This window comes from Centroberyx affinis, unplaced genomic scaffold (assembly GCF_046629955.1).
Source record: "Centroberyx affinis isolate AG114_WGS23_722 - 3 ecotype Tasmania unplaced genomic scaffold, CSIRO-AGI_Caff_v1 ptg005267l_1, whole genome shotgun sequence".
Classification (NCBI taxonomy): domain Eukaryota; kingdom Metazoa; phylum Chordata; class Actinopteri; order Beryciformes; family Berycidae; genus Centroberyx; species Centroberyx affinis.
In genome coordinates, this window is record NW_027282624.1 from 72648 (window position 1) to 88195 (window position 15548).

The window sequence follows — 15548 nt, forward strand, 5'->3', positions numbered from 1 at the left end:
GCTTTGCAGGTAGCTTCATGTCTTTAAAGGGATATCATGTAATCCAGTGATTCTCAACCACTTTCATATTAAGGACCCCTAATTTAGTCCACATCAGGGCCACAGACCCCCATTTGATAAGTTTTTATCTCTCGGACTCTAATCTGAGAATATTTTTATTGTTAGATATGATTTTGTCCAGAATTCCATGACTATCTGTATTGTAGGTAGAGAGATAACAGAGAAACTATGATCAAAACAGTCATTCTTCTACATTCTCTAATTGTGTTAACTTCTTGTAAATGAAATAATGCTGAAGTTTAACAATTCATCAATTTGCTGGGGACCCGCTGGAACCCCCTCAAGGACCCCTGGTGGTCCCTGGACCCCACGTTGAGAACCACTGATGTAAACTATCAACCTCTAAACCGTAAAAAATGTACTTATTGCCCCTTTAAGGGCTAACTCTAGACTCACGCTGACCATTCATCCACATTAGTCCGAGAAACAAGCAAAGAGCTTGCAAAGCATGTTGAGTTAGCGAAGAAAGCCAACAGAACAGCCTCCTCAGTGGATTGCTTTATCAGCAGAGACGAGCAGAACATTCAACATCAGTCACTGCTTTAGGGCGGTGGACACAAGTCGTAAATTGGTTTTGGTATTTCCAGTTTATCAATGTGGATTTTGTTACAGACAAGGCTTGAATTTGAAGCATGTGTTGATGTTCATGATCCCGCCAAAATATTTTGGTTCCAGGATGCCATCTGTTGTTTTTCAACTTCCTCTGCTGTAAAAAGGTCCAAGATGGCAACCAGTATTCTATAATCCTGGATGCTGATTTTCATCTCAATGCACAGACCTGTTCCCTATGCTTTAATTTCACCTTATGCCAGACTAAAATAAGATATATAGTAGGGCTGGGCGATATGGACCAAAAATCATATCTCGGTATTTTTAGGCTGAATGGCGATACACGATATATATCTCGGTATTTTCTACAAAGTAGGCTAAATGTTCAGTTGTAAGTCAAAGCCACATGTGAGATGTCACAAGCACTTTCATTAAAACAAGACTGTGATCAAAATAAAATGCAAAGACAGGGTTTCCTTCCCTGTTTTAGAACAGTCTGGTAAGTTCAGAAAATGACATCACTTTATTGTAATGCAGCCTTTAAAACCAGGAAAAGACAACACTTATGCCATATCACAATATTACGATATCCAAAATCTAAGACGATATTTAGTCTCATATCACGATATCGATATAATATTGATATATCGCCCAGCCCTAATATATAGGATATGTGATTTATTTTCCCATTCAAAATCTCTTTTTCAAGGGAGACCTGGCCAGGAAATAGCAGCAGGGGTTACACAATAAAACATACAATACAGTAGAAAATACAAAAATAGTCAAATATGTACAATAAAGAAAATCACAATTTAGATCAGAAACAGGAGCAAACATCTTGCATAAGACTGTGGATAATTTGTTTGAACTGATTGACTGGAGATCGTTCCAGCACCAGGGTGAATATGATAACACACAGTATATATCAGATCATTTTGGGTTGCGGTTAGTTCATGAGAGGAAGAGTTGTTTCAGGCAGACTATTAATATTTTATGGGGATATATTATAGCCATGCCTTCACCACAGGAGGACTTTGCATTCTGTACTGTCAAACAGTGTGAGAATCACTTGGACCCAAGCCGTGAACGTTAGATTTCCCCCCTCGGGGCAGGTGAACGAGGGCGTTTCCTCCCCCTCGCGGGACAGATGATCCAAATCACCTTTATACAAAACCTCAAAGTCAGATGAGGAAAAAGTGTCAGCGCTTGCTCACAACATCCCGTCGCCAGGAATATCAATGACAGGCAGTTATCGCATCCTGTTTAAATAAAGCACCGGAACATGTTTCCACTGGCTCTCCGCACATCTGCTCCCGCTGGCCACACCCCCTCCATGGCTATCAGTGATTCCCCTGGATGTCAAAATTACCTTGAGGCTGTAAATCGCCTCTGGAATGTACGGAGCAGAGCGAGGAAATTGGTATCAATCTGCGAGCGCTATAGCGAGAACCATCATTTTTCCTCAATTTTCTCCAAAACACTATAATCTATATAATCTAAAAGATGGATGACATATTTTGTGTGTTTTATTTATTAAAGAGGTTGGCTAGTACACTCGGCTTTAGGATCATTTTGCTGGAAAGCAGAGAGGGAGAAAGTTATGGCGGAATTCGATCCTAGACCAGCAGAGGCACACTGTGGATCCAAAGGTGTTGGCCTTAAAACCTTCGACTATCTCTGGGTACGTCATTTTTAAGATAATTTTAATGATATTTCTGCCTTATTAGAGAGCACACATTGGGGAATGACGTGAGTACATTTTGAGACTAACCAATAGGCGATCCTAGTGGTTCTTCCAACTAGAAGGTTCCCAGGTTCCAAACAGCAGGTTAGGTCATACCTATTGAACTATCCGTGAAGATACACCAACCTGCCCTAGGGGCCCTGCACATCAACCATTGGTGGATTGAGAAGGTATGGGAAAACAATTCAGCTTTGGGGGATTAAGATCTTAAAATAAAAATGAAGAAAAAAAAAAGCGTCTTTTCCTGGGTTTCCTACCACAATCAGGTGGACTGGACACTCTAAATTGGCCTGAGGTATGCATGGGAGTATCTGTGTTCACCCTGTGATGGATTGGTGACCTGTCCAGGGTGTCCACACAATGCATGCTGGGACCCCCAATCTCATGGCCAGACCTCCGCCACCATGCGGAGGACCTGGACTGCACAGGCAAAGTGTGGAGATCATGGTTCACTCATCACTATGACTATTTTCAGGTTGAGTTCAGCCAAAGAAGAAGTGTGTGCCACATAGCATCTGAACATTAAAGGGTAAATTCAGCGATTTTGGACCTATATACAGTATATAATTTTTCTCTAACATACCTGTAGTACTTGGACCCAACTCTCTTGCTGCTAACAATGAGTCTAACTGGGGTTTGTCAAAATATCTCCAAAAAAGCCATCTGTAGGCTCCACATGGGAGTTGAGCGTAAACATGACACAGTTCCTCCATTACGCACACTTTCACTAATCAGGAAATCATGGATCTATTTGACTGTCACAGCATAGACAGCTGTGGGGTGCAAGCGTGTTACAGCGTCATGTAGTTTTGCGGACGGTCAGGTCAGACTGTAAGCAGTACAGTTTGGAAGAAGAGTGGAAATGGTGTGGTGCTGCTGCTTTCCAGGCTGTGGATATAAATATGTCGGTTGGTCACCATATCGTTTTCACAGACTGGCTTTTTTGGAGATATTTTGACAAACCCCATTTGGACTCACTGTTAGCAGCAAGAGGGTAGCAATGGTAGCTCATCATTTCAACCAACAGCTATGTCAATATTCTCTGTGGGTCCGACTATTACAGGAATGTAAGAGACAAATTATATATAGGTCCAAAATGGCCGAGCTTATCCTTTAAAGGAACAGTTCACCCAAAAATGAAGGTCCCCACTGACTTCATCCCCACTGATGAAGTCAGTGGGGACCAGTTCTTCAGAGTTCCAAAAAGACCTACAGTATATTTACACCATCATTTAGTGCAAATCTTAACTACAGCTGATTGATTTGCAACAAATAATGGTGTATAGGTCTTTCTATACACAGTGTGATTGTTTGGCTATTTTTGTTTTAGAACTCTAAAGAACAGGTCCCCATTGACTTCAGTTGTTTTGGAGAAGGCTGCTACCAAGCTGTGCTGGCAACCTCCCTGTGTGTTATATGGACTAACAAATTTCACCTGTGTTTCATTTGGCATGAGCGTGAGTAGATGATGACAGAATTTGCATTTTTGGGTGAACTATTCCTTTAATGCCCTCACACGACCAGGGAACCGGTGCCTCAGGTAGCCCAAATGAATTTGCTGACCTTGCCAGCACAATAATAAATAAAACACACACACTCACACTAACTTTAAGAAAGCCAGAGGAATCCTCCACTTCGACCTCGTGTCTGTTTCTCCTACCAGACATAATGTAGTGGCACCACATCCGGTGGTTAATAAACACAGACACACACACACACACACATACACACAGAGCTCCCCTTTCAGAGCGCTTGTGCCGCCAGCCACAGGCCTGGCAAACACCAGGGTGGCGTGGCGTTGTGCCACAGCCGGCTGGGTGGTGACGGCGAATCCTGCGCCCTCTGTTGGCGCTGTGAGGAACCACAAAGCTTACATCATTGTGGTCGTGGTGAGGCATCTTCTGCTTGCCAATTTGTGGATACTAAAAAACGATTTGACTTTTTACTTCCCTTTGATCTAACCAGGAAGTCCGACTATGGTGTAAAAATGTTCATACATTGCCCATCAAGCCTTCGTATTCATATTTAGGAATTAATAATAGTTAGGAAGTTGGAGTGGGTGTTCTAAGGATCGGTTTGTTTGCTCATTCATTTTGACACTGATTTTGACAAAACTCAGGGAAATTATGCATCTCACCACAGACATTTTATGTATTACCGTATTTCCTCTAATATTGGCCCAGGCCTTTATTTACCTCAACTGCAGAGGGTACCAGGCCTTTATTGGAAGCAGGCTTATATTAGAGACAGGCCTTTATTTCTAATTCCCTCTGTTTGATAAGTATATTTGCTCATATTTTATACGAAGCCTCCTTGTTTTCTGATCTGCTTCTGTTGGGGTTCGTTAGGTAGCCGTTTTTTTGTTACTGCAATGCATTACCGGTAATTACGGTAGTCGACGACGGCATGCTCCAGAGACTTCCACCGGCCGAGCCATCTTGTGGCATACTGCCATCTTGTGTCACTTGTACGTTACTACAAACTACAGTTACATTATATAACAGGCACCAGGAGTTTACTGGTATCCACTGTTGTTTTTTCCTTTGTTTTTGTTCCCCGGCCTGTATTTGGGGCCGGCCTTTATTTGTTTGTGTCGACCTCAGCCCCGGACATTATTGGAGACCCAGCTTTTAATTGACTACCAGCCACTATTAGAGGAAATACGGTAAACTGATTGGTCCTAAGAGGGCGCTACATCATTTGATCGTTCGTGTCACGAGTGATATCTCAGACACCAGAGATCAGATTTTGACTATACGTGGGGAAAATGATCGGAAATGATCACTACTACTACGTCTATTTTCAAAATGACACTCATTGGCCCAAGGGGGGCGCTGCAATAACAGGTCAAAACAAGACGATGTATTTGGTACAGATTGGCTCAGAATTGGTGGAGGATAACATGCTTACTGCTGCCTTGTTTTTAGTTTATTAGTTCTTGTTAGCAAGATCCCATGATGTGTCATCCGTCGGAAAAATGTAATGGAACATAGGAAAAATGGGTAACACTTTAGATTAGGGAACACATATTAACTATTAACTATGGGTTTTCCCTCAATAGTTTCATAATTTCTCTCAATAATATGTGATACTAGCACCTTATAAGCCCCATATGGAGCAAAGCAGACTAAAAGCCCAATTCATGTGCAACAACTTCCTTACTGACTGCTATGAGCACTAATTAGGAGGCGATTGTGGGAAAACTCATAGTTAATGGGGTATACTTGTAGAATACAATAGTGCAGAATAAGGTGCTGATAAGTGGTTTGTAATGACTAATAAAGAACTAATAAACTACTAATATGCATGTTAATAAGCAACTTATTAATAGTGAATATGTGTTCCCTAATCTAAAGTGTTAGAGTTTTGTTGTTTTTTTTGGTGAATTTGAGGGAATCTTTACCCGAAATTCCCTGCAGGAATAGGCCGTTTTAACTGGAGGCATTGTAATTCTCTCTCTCTCTCTCTCCTTCTCTCTCTCTCTCTCAGAGCAGACCACGGACCCTCTTTTCCAAACAAGCTATGCCTCCGCCAAGCGCTGCGAAGGCCCGCTCTCCGGTTCGAGGAAGCGCTCCGGGGCTCATGAATGATTTCTGAAGCCGCGAGCAACACTTCTGTCCCACTGGGTTCACACCAAGATATATATGCACACCCGGGGACAAACAAGTACACACAAACACACGCACAGAAGTGCATAAGAACACAGGCCTGTTTATTCAGAAAAACACACACGCAGAAACACCAAAACACACTCTCCCCTCTCGTCCTCTTGAGTAGGGGGTCGTGATTGACGGGTTGAGGGCGAAAGCCGCTGAAGTGGAGCAGGTCTGACTCGGGGTCCGACCCGCGCTGCCACTCAGGTTCGTCACCACCTGCATTTATCCCATCCGACGTCAACACAGATTAGGGTTCTATCAGCTATAGTCTCCTCCCTCGCCACGCCTCTCTGCCATGTCGCCAGATCTGAATAAACTGGGACTGATCAAGCTCAAGCCAAGTTCAGGGAAAAGGAGAGCGAGCAAGCTAGAGAAAGACACAGAAAAAGAAAGAGAGAGAGAAAGAAAGAAAGAAAGAAAGAAAGAAAGAAAGAAAGAAATGCATCCTAAATGGATTTTACACGGGTAACACTTTACAATAAGGGTCACTAATAAGCATTAACTAACCCTAATTAACAGTTAACTAATATGTCTGGTAATCATTTACTAATGGTGTTAACTAAGGCATTCATTTTTGAATAGTCATCTTTATAAACTATTAAATAATGTATAAATTAATACCTTAGTTAACATGAACACCATTAGTAAATTACACATTAGTAAACTGTTAATTAAGCATTAACTAACCCTTATTAAGCATTAACTAACCCTTAACTTAGTGACCCTTATTGTAAAGTGTTACCAGGAAAAGGAGAGTGACCAAGCTAGAGAAAGACACAGAAAAAGAAAGAAAGAAAGAAAGAAAAAAAGAAAGAAAGAAAGAAAGAATTGCATCCTAAATGGATTTCACACGACTTGGAGGGAGACAACAGATGACTTGATCAAGTTCAGAGAAAAGGAGAGCGACCGAGATAGAGAGACAGATAAAGAAAGACAGAAAGAAAGAAAGAAAGAAAGAAAGAAAGAAAGAAAGAAAGAAAGGAAGAATGAATGAAAGAATTGCATCCTAAATGGTTTCACACGACTTGTAGGGAGACAACAGATGACTTGATCAAGTTCAGAGAAAAGGAGAGCGACCCAGATAGAGAGAGACAGATAAAGAAAGCAAGAAAGAAAGCAAGAAAGAAAAAGAAAGAAAGAAAGAAAGAAAGAAAGAAAGAAAGAAAGAAAGAATTGCATCCTAAATGGATTTCACACAACTTGTAGGGAGACAACAGATGACTTGATCAGGTTCAGAGAAAAGGAGAGCGACCGAGATAGAGAGACAGATAAAGAAAGAAAGAAAGAAAGAAAGGAAGGAAGAATGAATGAAAGAATTGCATCCTAAATGGTTTCACACGACTTGTAGGGAGACAACAGATGACTTGATCAGGTTCAGAGAAAAGGAGAGCGACCGAGATAGAGAAAGACAGATAAAGAAAGAAAGAAAGAATCAAAGAAGAAAGAAGAAAGAAAGAAAGAAAGAAAGAAAGAAAGAAAGAATGAATGAAAGAATTGCATCCTAAATGGATTTCACACGACTTGTAGGGAGACAACAGATGACTTGATCAAGTTCAGGGCGAAGTGGAGCGACCGAGATAGAGAAAGACAGATAAAGAAAGAAAGAAAGAAAGAAAGAAAGCAAGCAAGCAAGAAAGAAAGAAAGAAAGAAAGAAAGAAAGTATTTCAATCCCAAATGGATTTCTCATGACTTGTAGGGACAGAACTGATCACTTGATTAAGTTCAGAGAAAAGGAGAGCGACCAAGACAGAGAAAGACAGATAAAGCAAGAAAGCAAGAAAGAAAGAAAGAAAGAAAGAAAGAAAGAAAGAAAGTATTTCAATCCCAAATGGATTTCTCATGACTTGTAAGGAGACAACAGACATCAAGCTGATGCGGTAATGAGGATCGCCCCCCTCTCCCCTCTGATGAGGACGCATGGTGAACCAATGAGGAGTGCAGCACCACTAGATGGCGCTCTCTACAGGTAGAGCCCATGAAGCACTCCGGCGATGGCGTCAGGCAGAAGAACCACATGTGAAAAACAAACACAAGCCGCAAAGTGAGAGGAGATGGCAAATCGCCTTCCTGTCAAAATGACGTCTCCACATTACCGGGCTTTGACTTTTTCCAGCCCTTCCTTCTCCTCCTCCTCTCCTTTCTTTCTTTCTTTCTTTCTTTCTGACTCTGTGAGCGTCAGGCTGAGAGCAAACAACAGCGTCGAGCAGGGGCAAGTTCACACTGTTATGCTTTTTTTTCAAACTGCCAGCACCTTTTCTTTTTTTTAACAGGAAAGCCAATGGGAGAAGTGGGAGCAAGGTGGACAGAAGGTGGTTATGGGTTATTCCCATTTTAGATTTTTGTTTGATAGTCGGCAGCAGAAAGAAACAGCAAGGATGGAACAGAGAGTGGGAGATGACATGCGACAAAGGTCCCAGGCCCTATCTGTAGGTTTCAGAAAGTCAAATTTAAAGGACACGACTGGTGTTTTTAAATATATTTCTTATCATCAACAAATCCTATGAAAATAACAAAATCAACAATGTGTTTGCTCTACTCCCATTACTTTCTGATTTCCCACATACCCTTTTTTAGCCTTCAACCCGGAAGACATTGGCTCCAATTGTAAGCTAATTGTAAGCTAAAACCATTAAACACATAAAAACATAGTTTACATTTTAAAAATCGTTAACTGTTACCATGAAAAGTCAGACTGTTGTAGTCAGTGTTGCTAACTTGTTTCCAAGGAAAGTAGCTATTGGCTGCTCAAAAAGTCGCTAGAAGTCGCCGGATGACGTCATATGCTAATTTGCATATCAATATATAACCTACAGTCTCCGCTCGCAGCAGAGGGAGGGGGGCTACGCTGTGTATGGGAAGCGCTGTGATCATCAGACCTCTCTGGATGACAAGCAAGTAGAGCAAACCGGCATCAGCCGTACCAATTTATTGGCAAATGCTTTGGGATTCAACACTTCAAGATTGTTCCCCATGGTCAGAAAAAGTCGCCAGATTTGTCGTTAGTCGCTTTTCAGAAATAAAGTCCCCAGGGGGTTCTGAAAAGTTGCTAAATCTAGTGACAAAGTCGCCAAGTTGGCAACACTGGTTGTAGTTATTACCAAATCAAATTCAAATGGGAACAAATTCCTCATTACGACAGGGACTATTTTCGGTGATACAGAACTACTTTCCTGAGATGGAAAACGTGTTTACGGCTGGCTTATTAAGTTGTTTGAGGAAAAAGTTGGCCGGCCCAGTGCATCGTTGAATTTGAAGGTCAGTTCCAGCATGATTAGAGTTTTGGCTAATTTCCTACATTCCCTTACTGTTTTACATCAGTGTAGATCGTTTTTCCGGTGCTTTTGTGGGTTGTGACTGACAGAATGTAACTGCAGAGAATGTTAGCTATTGGACACTTTTTTCGGAAAGGAAAACCCGGGAATCAGAGAAGCAGAAAGCAGAAGTACGACGCCCCTCCTGTGCATTAATATGAAACGGTGAACGGAACTTCCTTCAAAATGTAATTGTTTATCGCCTGATATTACCATTCTGATGCAATTTTTCAAAACCTGATTGCTGGCTTCTCATTCTCAGTGATGGATTACCTTGACTGACCGAATCAGAAGTCTCCGGAGTTGTTTTCGACGCCATTTGGAACTGAATGGGAGTGGATGAGCCTGAGAGGTGTGGCAAAACTGATATAAAAAATATCTTTAATCGTGGCGCGTGCATGTAAAACTGTCACAATTAAAGGCATACTCAGTAGGATTTTGCCAGTTGTGGCTTGTAAACACAACTTTCAAAGTTGACCGCCGTAGCTCAACAAGACGCGAAACACACACCCCCTGAACGCGGTTGCCAGAATGGTAAAAAACAGTAAAAAAGTACATAAAAAGTACAGCAAGGAGAAACGCCAAGCGAGGCTCATTCCAAAACGAGAGTGAATCTGGGGTTGGCTTTCACCCGTTGGAGAGTATTGAAGGAGAGGATGGGGATGAAGAGCGACGCGGAGTTAGCTTAGCTATCAGCTACGCTAACAACGGTAGCTAGCTGCCAGCTCACGACACACGCTAGCTCTGACCAGAACTCCAGTTACTCTGTATTAGAGTTCAGGAGCACTACTGCAGTCAGCGAGTAGTGATGTTACGTTCGTGAACGATCCAATTCTTTTCAACAGCTCTTTGGTATGAACGAAGGGAACCGAGTCGTACTTGGTGAGAGCCGTTCTTTTTATGGTTGTGCCCAAATTTCACTGCCTGCCCTAAATCCACTTAACCTGACGCGCCAGATGGTCTCGCGTGATCGTGATCTCGCGAATCCAGCTGCCTCGCAAGGTAAAAATCCACTCCCCTTTACGTGAACAGTGAGAACCAGCCAGTCACAAGAGGTAGACGTGTTTGGGGAAAAAAAATGAGCCAAACTCGAAAACGCAGCAGCATTTGGATGCACTTCAGCAATAAAAGCAACGATAAAGCGGAGCGCAATATTTGCAAATCAAAAATATAATTTAAAGCAGGGTCAACAAACAATCGTTGGATGTTGTGTTTTTAAGTGGCTTAAAAACACAACATCCAACGATGGAAGTGGCCGAGGTGAGACGACAACGTTCCAACGATAATGATGAACAAGATAACGACCGCGCCAGTGCTTCTGCTGAAACCAGTACCACATCAGGTACAAGTCAGTCATCCACTGTCACTCACACCCATGAATCTACCTCTGAAACTAGCACTGGGCCTACATCTTTGCCTGGCCAGGCACCAAGCTCTCATAGAACCATTGGCACAAGACCTAAAACAAGACAGACATCTCTCCGACATCTCTCCACGATTATGCAGCACCTGTCATAACCCCATTGAGACAGGGGAAGATAGATGAAGAGCTTTCTAAAATGATTGCCACTGACTTCCAGCCATTCAAAATTATTAATTAAGTAATTTAGTGCTGCTAAACCTAGTGCACACATGCGAAATGAAATTATATTGGTGGGATGTCTAAGTTTGAATCTGATCCAAATCTTACCCTATCATTATCGTAGTGATTATTTCACAGATAAACCTAGTAACCCCCGCCCCCTAAAAAAAAAGAAAAAAGAACGGAAAGGAATGGAGCGATAAGATCCGGCTCCCTTCAAAGAGCCATAATTCCCATCACTACCAGCGAGGATTTTAGATATATAAAAGGATTCAGCAGTGGTTTTGGTTGTAGGCGGACACACCCCACTGCCAAAAGGTTGACGCCCAGAAATGTCCAAAACATTCAGAAATAAGAAAATCCAGGCAGCAGGCAGGCTCTCTGCAGACACACACACTGTCACAGACTACCAATGGGCCATAAATAATGATTGAGTAGGATCATTTTTGAATGAATTTATGCTAATTCAAAGGGGAAAATCCTGCTCAGTATGCCTTTAACATTAAAGGGATGGAAAATGTAGAAAAAAAAAGGGTAAGCAAAATCACACTGAAATTGATCGTTTTAAAAACCAAAACAGACAAAGTTGGCAAATTCAGCCTATTTCTGATTGAACATAGCTAATTTCATTTGTGAAACTATAAATGGACAGTATAACAAGAATGCCCCCAAATGGCATCTTTTTAGGCAGAGCTGAGTGCTTTCTAAAGTTGAGAAAAGTTCAACATTTAGCCTACAGAATACATAATGTTGACAGTGTTTTTTGTGAGACAACCAATCGTAATGAAGAAGAGATGGCGTTTCACGCTATGTAGGCAGCAGACAGTTTATGACGCCAACAACTAGAGCGAAGATGGAGAAAGCAGCGGTGGAAACATCGGTATTAGTTTTGGTCGTAGTTATTACTCTCCCAGCTAACACATAACGTTCCCATAACATTCCCGGGAACGTTCCTTCCAGGTTTCTATTTGGTAACCCTCCCACAACGTTCTAAGAATGTTGTTCAAATGTTTTTGTTCAACGTAACGTTCCCAAAACGCTCTAATAACCACATGAAGTAACGTTTTTTGGGGGTAATTTTTGTAACGTTCCCCTGAGGTTCCCTACTGGTAGCCTTTTAGGTAACCCTCCCACAACGTTCTAAGAATGTTGTGCAAATGTTTTTGTTCAACGTAACATTCCCAAAGCGTTCTAATATCACATAAAGTCATGTTTTTTGGGGGTAATTTTAATAACGTTCCCCTGAGGTTCCCTACTGGTTGCCTTTAAGGTAACCCTCCCACAACGTTCTAAGAATGTTGCGCAAATGTTTTTGTTCAAAGTAACATTCCCATTCTAATAACCACATGAAGAAACGTTTTTTGGAGGTAATTTTAATAATGTTCCCCTGAGGTTTCCTGCTGGTAGCATTTTGGCTAACCCTCCCACAACGTTCTAAGTACATTGCGCAAATGTTTTGGTAAAACATAACATTCCCAAAACGTTCTAATAACCACATAAAATAACGTCTTTTAGGGGTAATTTTAGTAACGTTCCCCTGAGGTTCCCTGTTGGTAGAATTTTGGGTAATCCTCCCACAACGTTCTAAGAATGTTGCGCAAATGTTTTTGTTCAAAGTAGCATTCATAAAGTCAGTATGGAGCACATTGCCTGTGCTGCATTTCTTTTAAGTGTTTGACAGTTGGGCATCAGTACTGTTGGTTGATAGTGGCAACTGGTCATTATGGGAGCAAAGGCACTTCCCGCAACCCAACTTTGCAAATGATCAGCACAAAATTATCTTTTTTTTTTTTGTACAAAAAAGCAGAATAGTAGTGAATGTAGCCCTAGTGTGGTGTTGTGCTCTGTGCTCTTACCTTGGCAGTGAGAGTTGTTGATGCGCTTGTAACCCTGAGGACAGTCCATCAGAGGGATAGCTGAGGAAAGAAGGAGGATAGAGAGAATAAGAGAGAGAGAGAGAGAGAGAGAGAGAGACGAACAAGAGTTTAGTCATTGTTTCACCCAAACATTTCATGAATTGTTTATAGCAATTATAGCAAGCATGGAGGTGCATGTGCTCCTCCATGCTTCACATTGTAGAAATCTACTTTAGAGACTTCTCCAGGTTTTGGTTAGATGTAACCCTGATATGTTCCCTCTTGTATGAAGATAATGTAGCACCAAAACTCCAACTCAGACGCCTCTCTTGTATTGTGGATGTTTTTATCAGCAGTTACCAACCAGTGTGGTGGGTGACACGTACTCATTTAACCACCAAGACAAATTATACCAGTATTTGGCACTTGGTGATGGCAATTTTGGACCCTGTTCAAATTCAAAACTTTGTCATTAATGGGAAATTTGTCTTACAGCACAATTTAGAATGCAATACATACAGCAAAATATCCAGAAACATACAATATTCATTGAAATGAACAATGGAAAGAACTCTGTTACAGACAAGCAGTGTGGCATTTACCAATACACAGGATTTCATATTATAATCCTTTGTGCCATAATCCAGGGTGAGTATTCATACAGAAGCCCAATGCAGATGCCTAAAGAATGATATACTAATCCACAAATGGTGAATATAGAGGACATCAGGCTCTAAAAAATATTTGATTTACCAGCCCCTGGCAGCTGAGCCAACAAGTTCATTTCAGACACTGTTGATGATGAACTTGGACATGAGTGTACTTCCACTCCCTTCCACTTCCACTCAGGCCTTGAAACCTGTTTTTTCCCCCACCGGCCTTTGAGCCTCAAGGACAAAACAAGCTGTAAAAGCAGCATCCTCCCTCCTCCCGCTGCCTCCAAATGCCAAACATCATGTATCCACGCTATTTCATCTCTGAAAGGTTGACGTTAATTACTCGCATTGTAAAATGCCATAGAACGGAGCCAACATCTGTTGACAAGCACTTTGGTTGGGTTCCAATGAGAGAGAGAGAGAGGGGGAGAGAGAAAGAGGCAGAGAGATAGAGACAGAAAAGAGCAGAGGAAGAGAGAGAAAATTACATTAAAGGTTCTCCAAAATGCCTCATGCATGTGGAGCAGAACTTGGGATATTCCCCCTGAATATCCAAATTCGAAAAAGAGCAATTACATTTTGGCTACATCCAAATCAGGCTGACATTTTAAAGGATGACTACACTAAACAATGGAGAAATGAAAGAAGATGAACTGAAATAAAGATGCAGAGAGAGAGAGAGAGAGAGAGAGAGAGAGAGAGAACAGAGGCAGAAAGAGAGAGAGGGAGAGAGACAGACAGAGGCAAAGAAAGGAGAGAAAGACTGCTAACATAAGGTTGCATTCACTGTAGATCCATCGATGCTCACCCTGCACTGTGTATGGGAGATGCTCACAAACACACACATGCACACACACACACACAGATACTGAAAGGGAAGAGAAGGGATCAGTTATTACTTAACTGAATTTTATCACATCACCAATTGTTATTGAAACTTTGGCATTATTATTATAACTAATGCCAGTAAAGTTTATTGAATTGAACTGAATTGACTGATAGAAACTGAGATAGAGAAGCTGAGACAGGAGAACTGACCTAAATATTTTCCATTTTTTCCTTTGTGTGAGATTGAATAATTGCAACTTTCTATTGTTCAATTATCTTTGTTGTTATTATTGCTACTTTTTCTTAATTATCACTGTTTTGCTTTGGCAACAGATACTGTTGTATTTAATGCCAATAAAGCTCATTTGAATTGAATTGAATTTACTTGAAGCAGGAGAAGAAAGGGACTGAAAGGCCACAGCACTACTGAAACCTCGCCACCGCTGGCTCACAATAAAGCTACAGACTGAGAAAGTCAAACTAAACTCCTCTTGTAAGTCTCGGCTACTGGTCAGAGACTAGGAGCTACTGTAGCGGTGAACAAAGGCACCAGTGGAGGGGTGGTACCTAAATACCTGAAAGCAGATTGCTAACTTGCTCAACGGGCAACAACAAGGCAATGTTTGTTTGACGGTTAAAGCCAATTTATTTACCAGCTACAAGTGTCTCCGGGGCACAATGGGGCGGTTCATGGCGAACCAGAACAGAAACGCTAACCCTACGCCCCTGTCATTCCTCAGGAGGAACAGAGGGAAGGAGAACACTGGGGCTTTGTAGCACCTCCCACTGAAGTCTGGGAATAGAAAGAAGAGGGATTAGGGAAGTAGAGGAAATTTAGGAAGGTTGGCAGAGTTTGAAGTAGTAATCCGCAACATTTTAGTAAATCTATGTTTTGCTACTTTCTATTTTGGATTGCTATAACACAATAGTGATTCATGTATCCAGTTCATGAAAGCTTTAAAGCTGCAATAAGCGATTTTCCGACCACTAGAGGGTGACAGAAACCGCAACACATTTGTAAATAAAGCACAGCAAAGCTACTGCACTACGGAGGCCCCTAAAGACACACCTAGTGAAGGACCGTGCATAGATGCTAATACCGTAAAACTTCAATTAAAAGCCGAGTCCCAATCAAACGCTGAGTCCCTTTTACTGGCCGGGTGTGGCTACACGTTTTGACAAATAAAGGCCGGTCTCAATTAGAAGCCGGTTGCCATCGACGCTGCGAAGCAGTTGAAATATACCCGCCGAAACTCAGAAACGTAATCGAGTGTTTCAAGAGTTGTAAAACACAATCCGTGTCCG

General features: G+C 41.7%; 1 protein-coding gene across 1 annotated transcript in view; it reads right to left on the reverse strand.

The window, feature by feature from the left end:
• The window catches only part of ltbp1 (latent transforming growth factor beta binding protein 1), a gene marked incomplete at its 3' end in the record, with an annotated part of 174087 nt that overhangs the window by 72247 nt on the left and 86292 nt on the right, over positions 1–15548 (reverse strand). The window contains exon 12 of the mRNA XM_071546423.1: positions 12760–12819. Within this exon, the coding sequence (XP_071402524.1) occupies positions 12760–12819 (60 nt within the window). The remainder of the gene's footprint in view (positions 1–12759; positions 12820–15548) is intronic.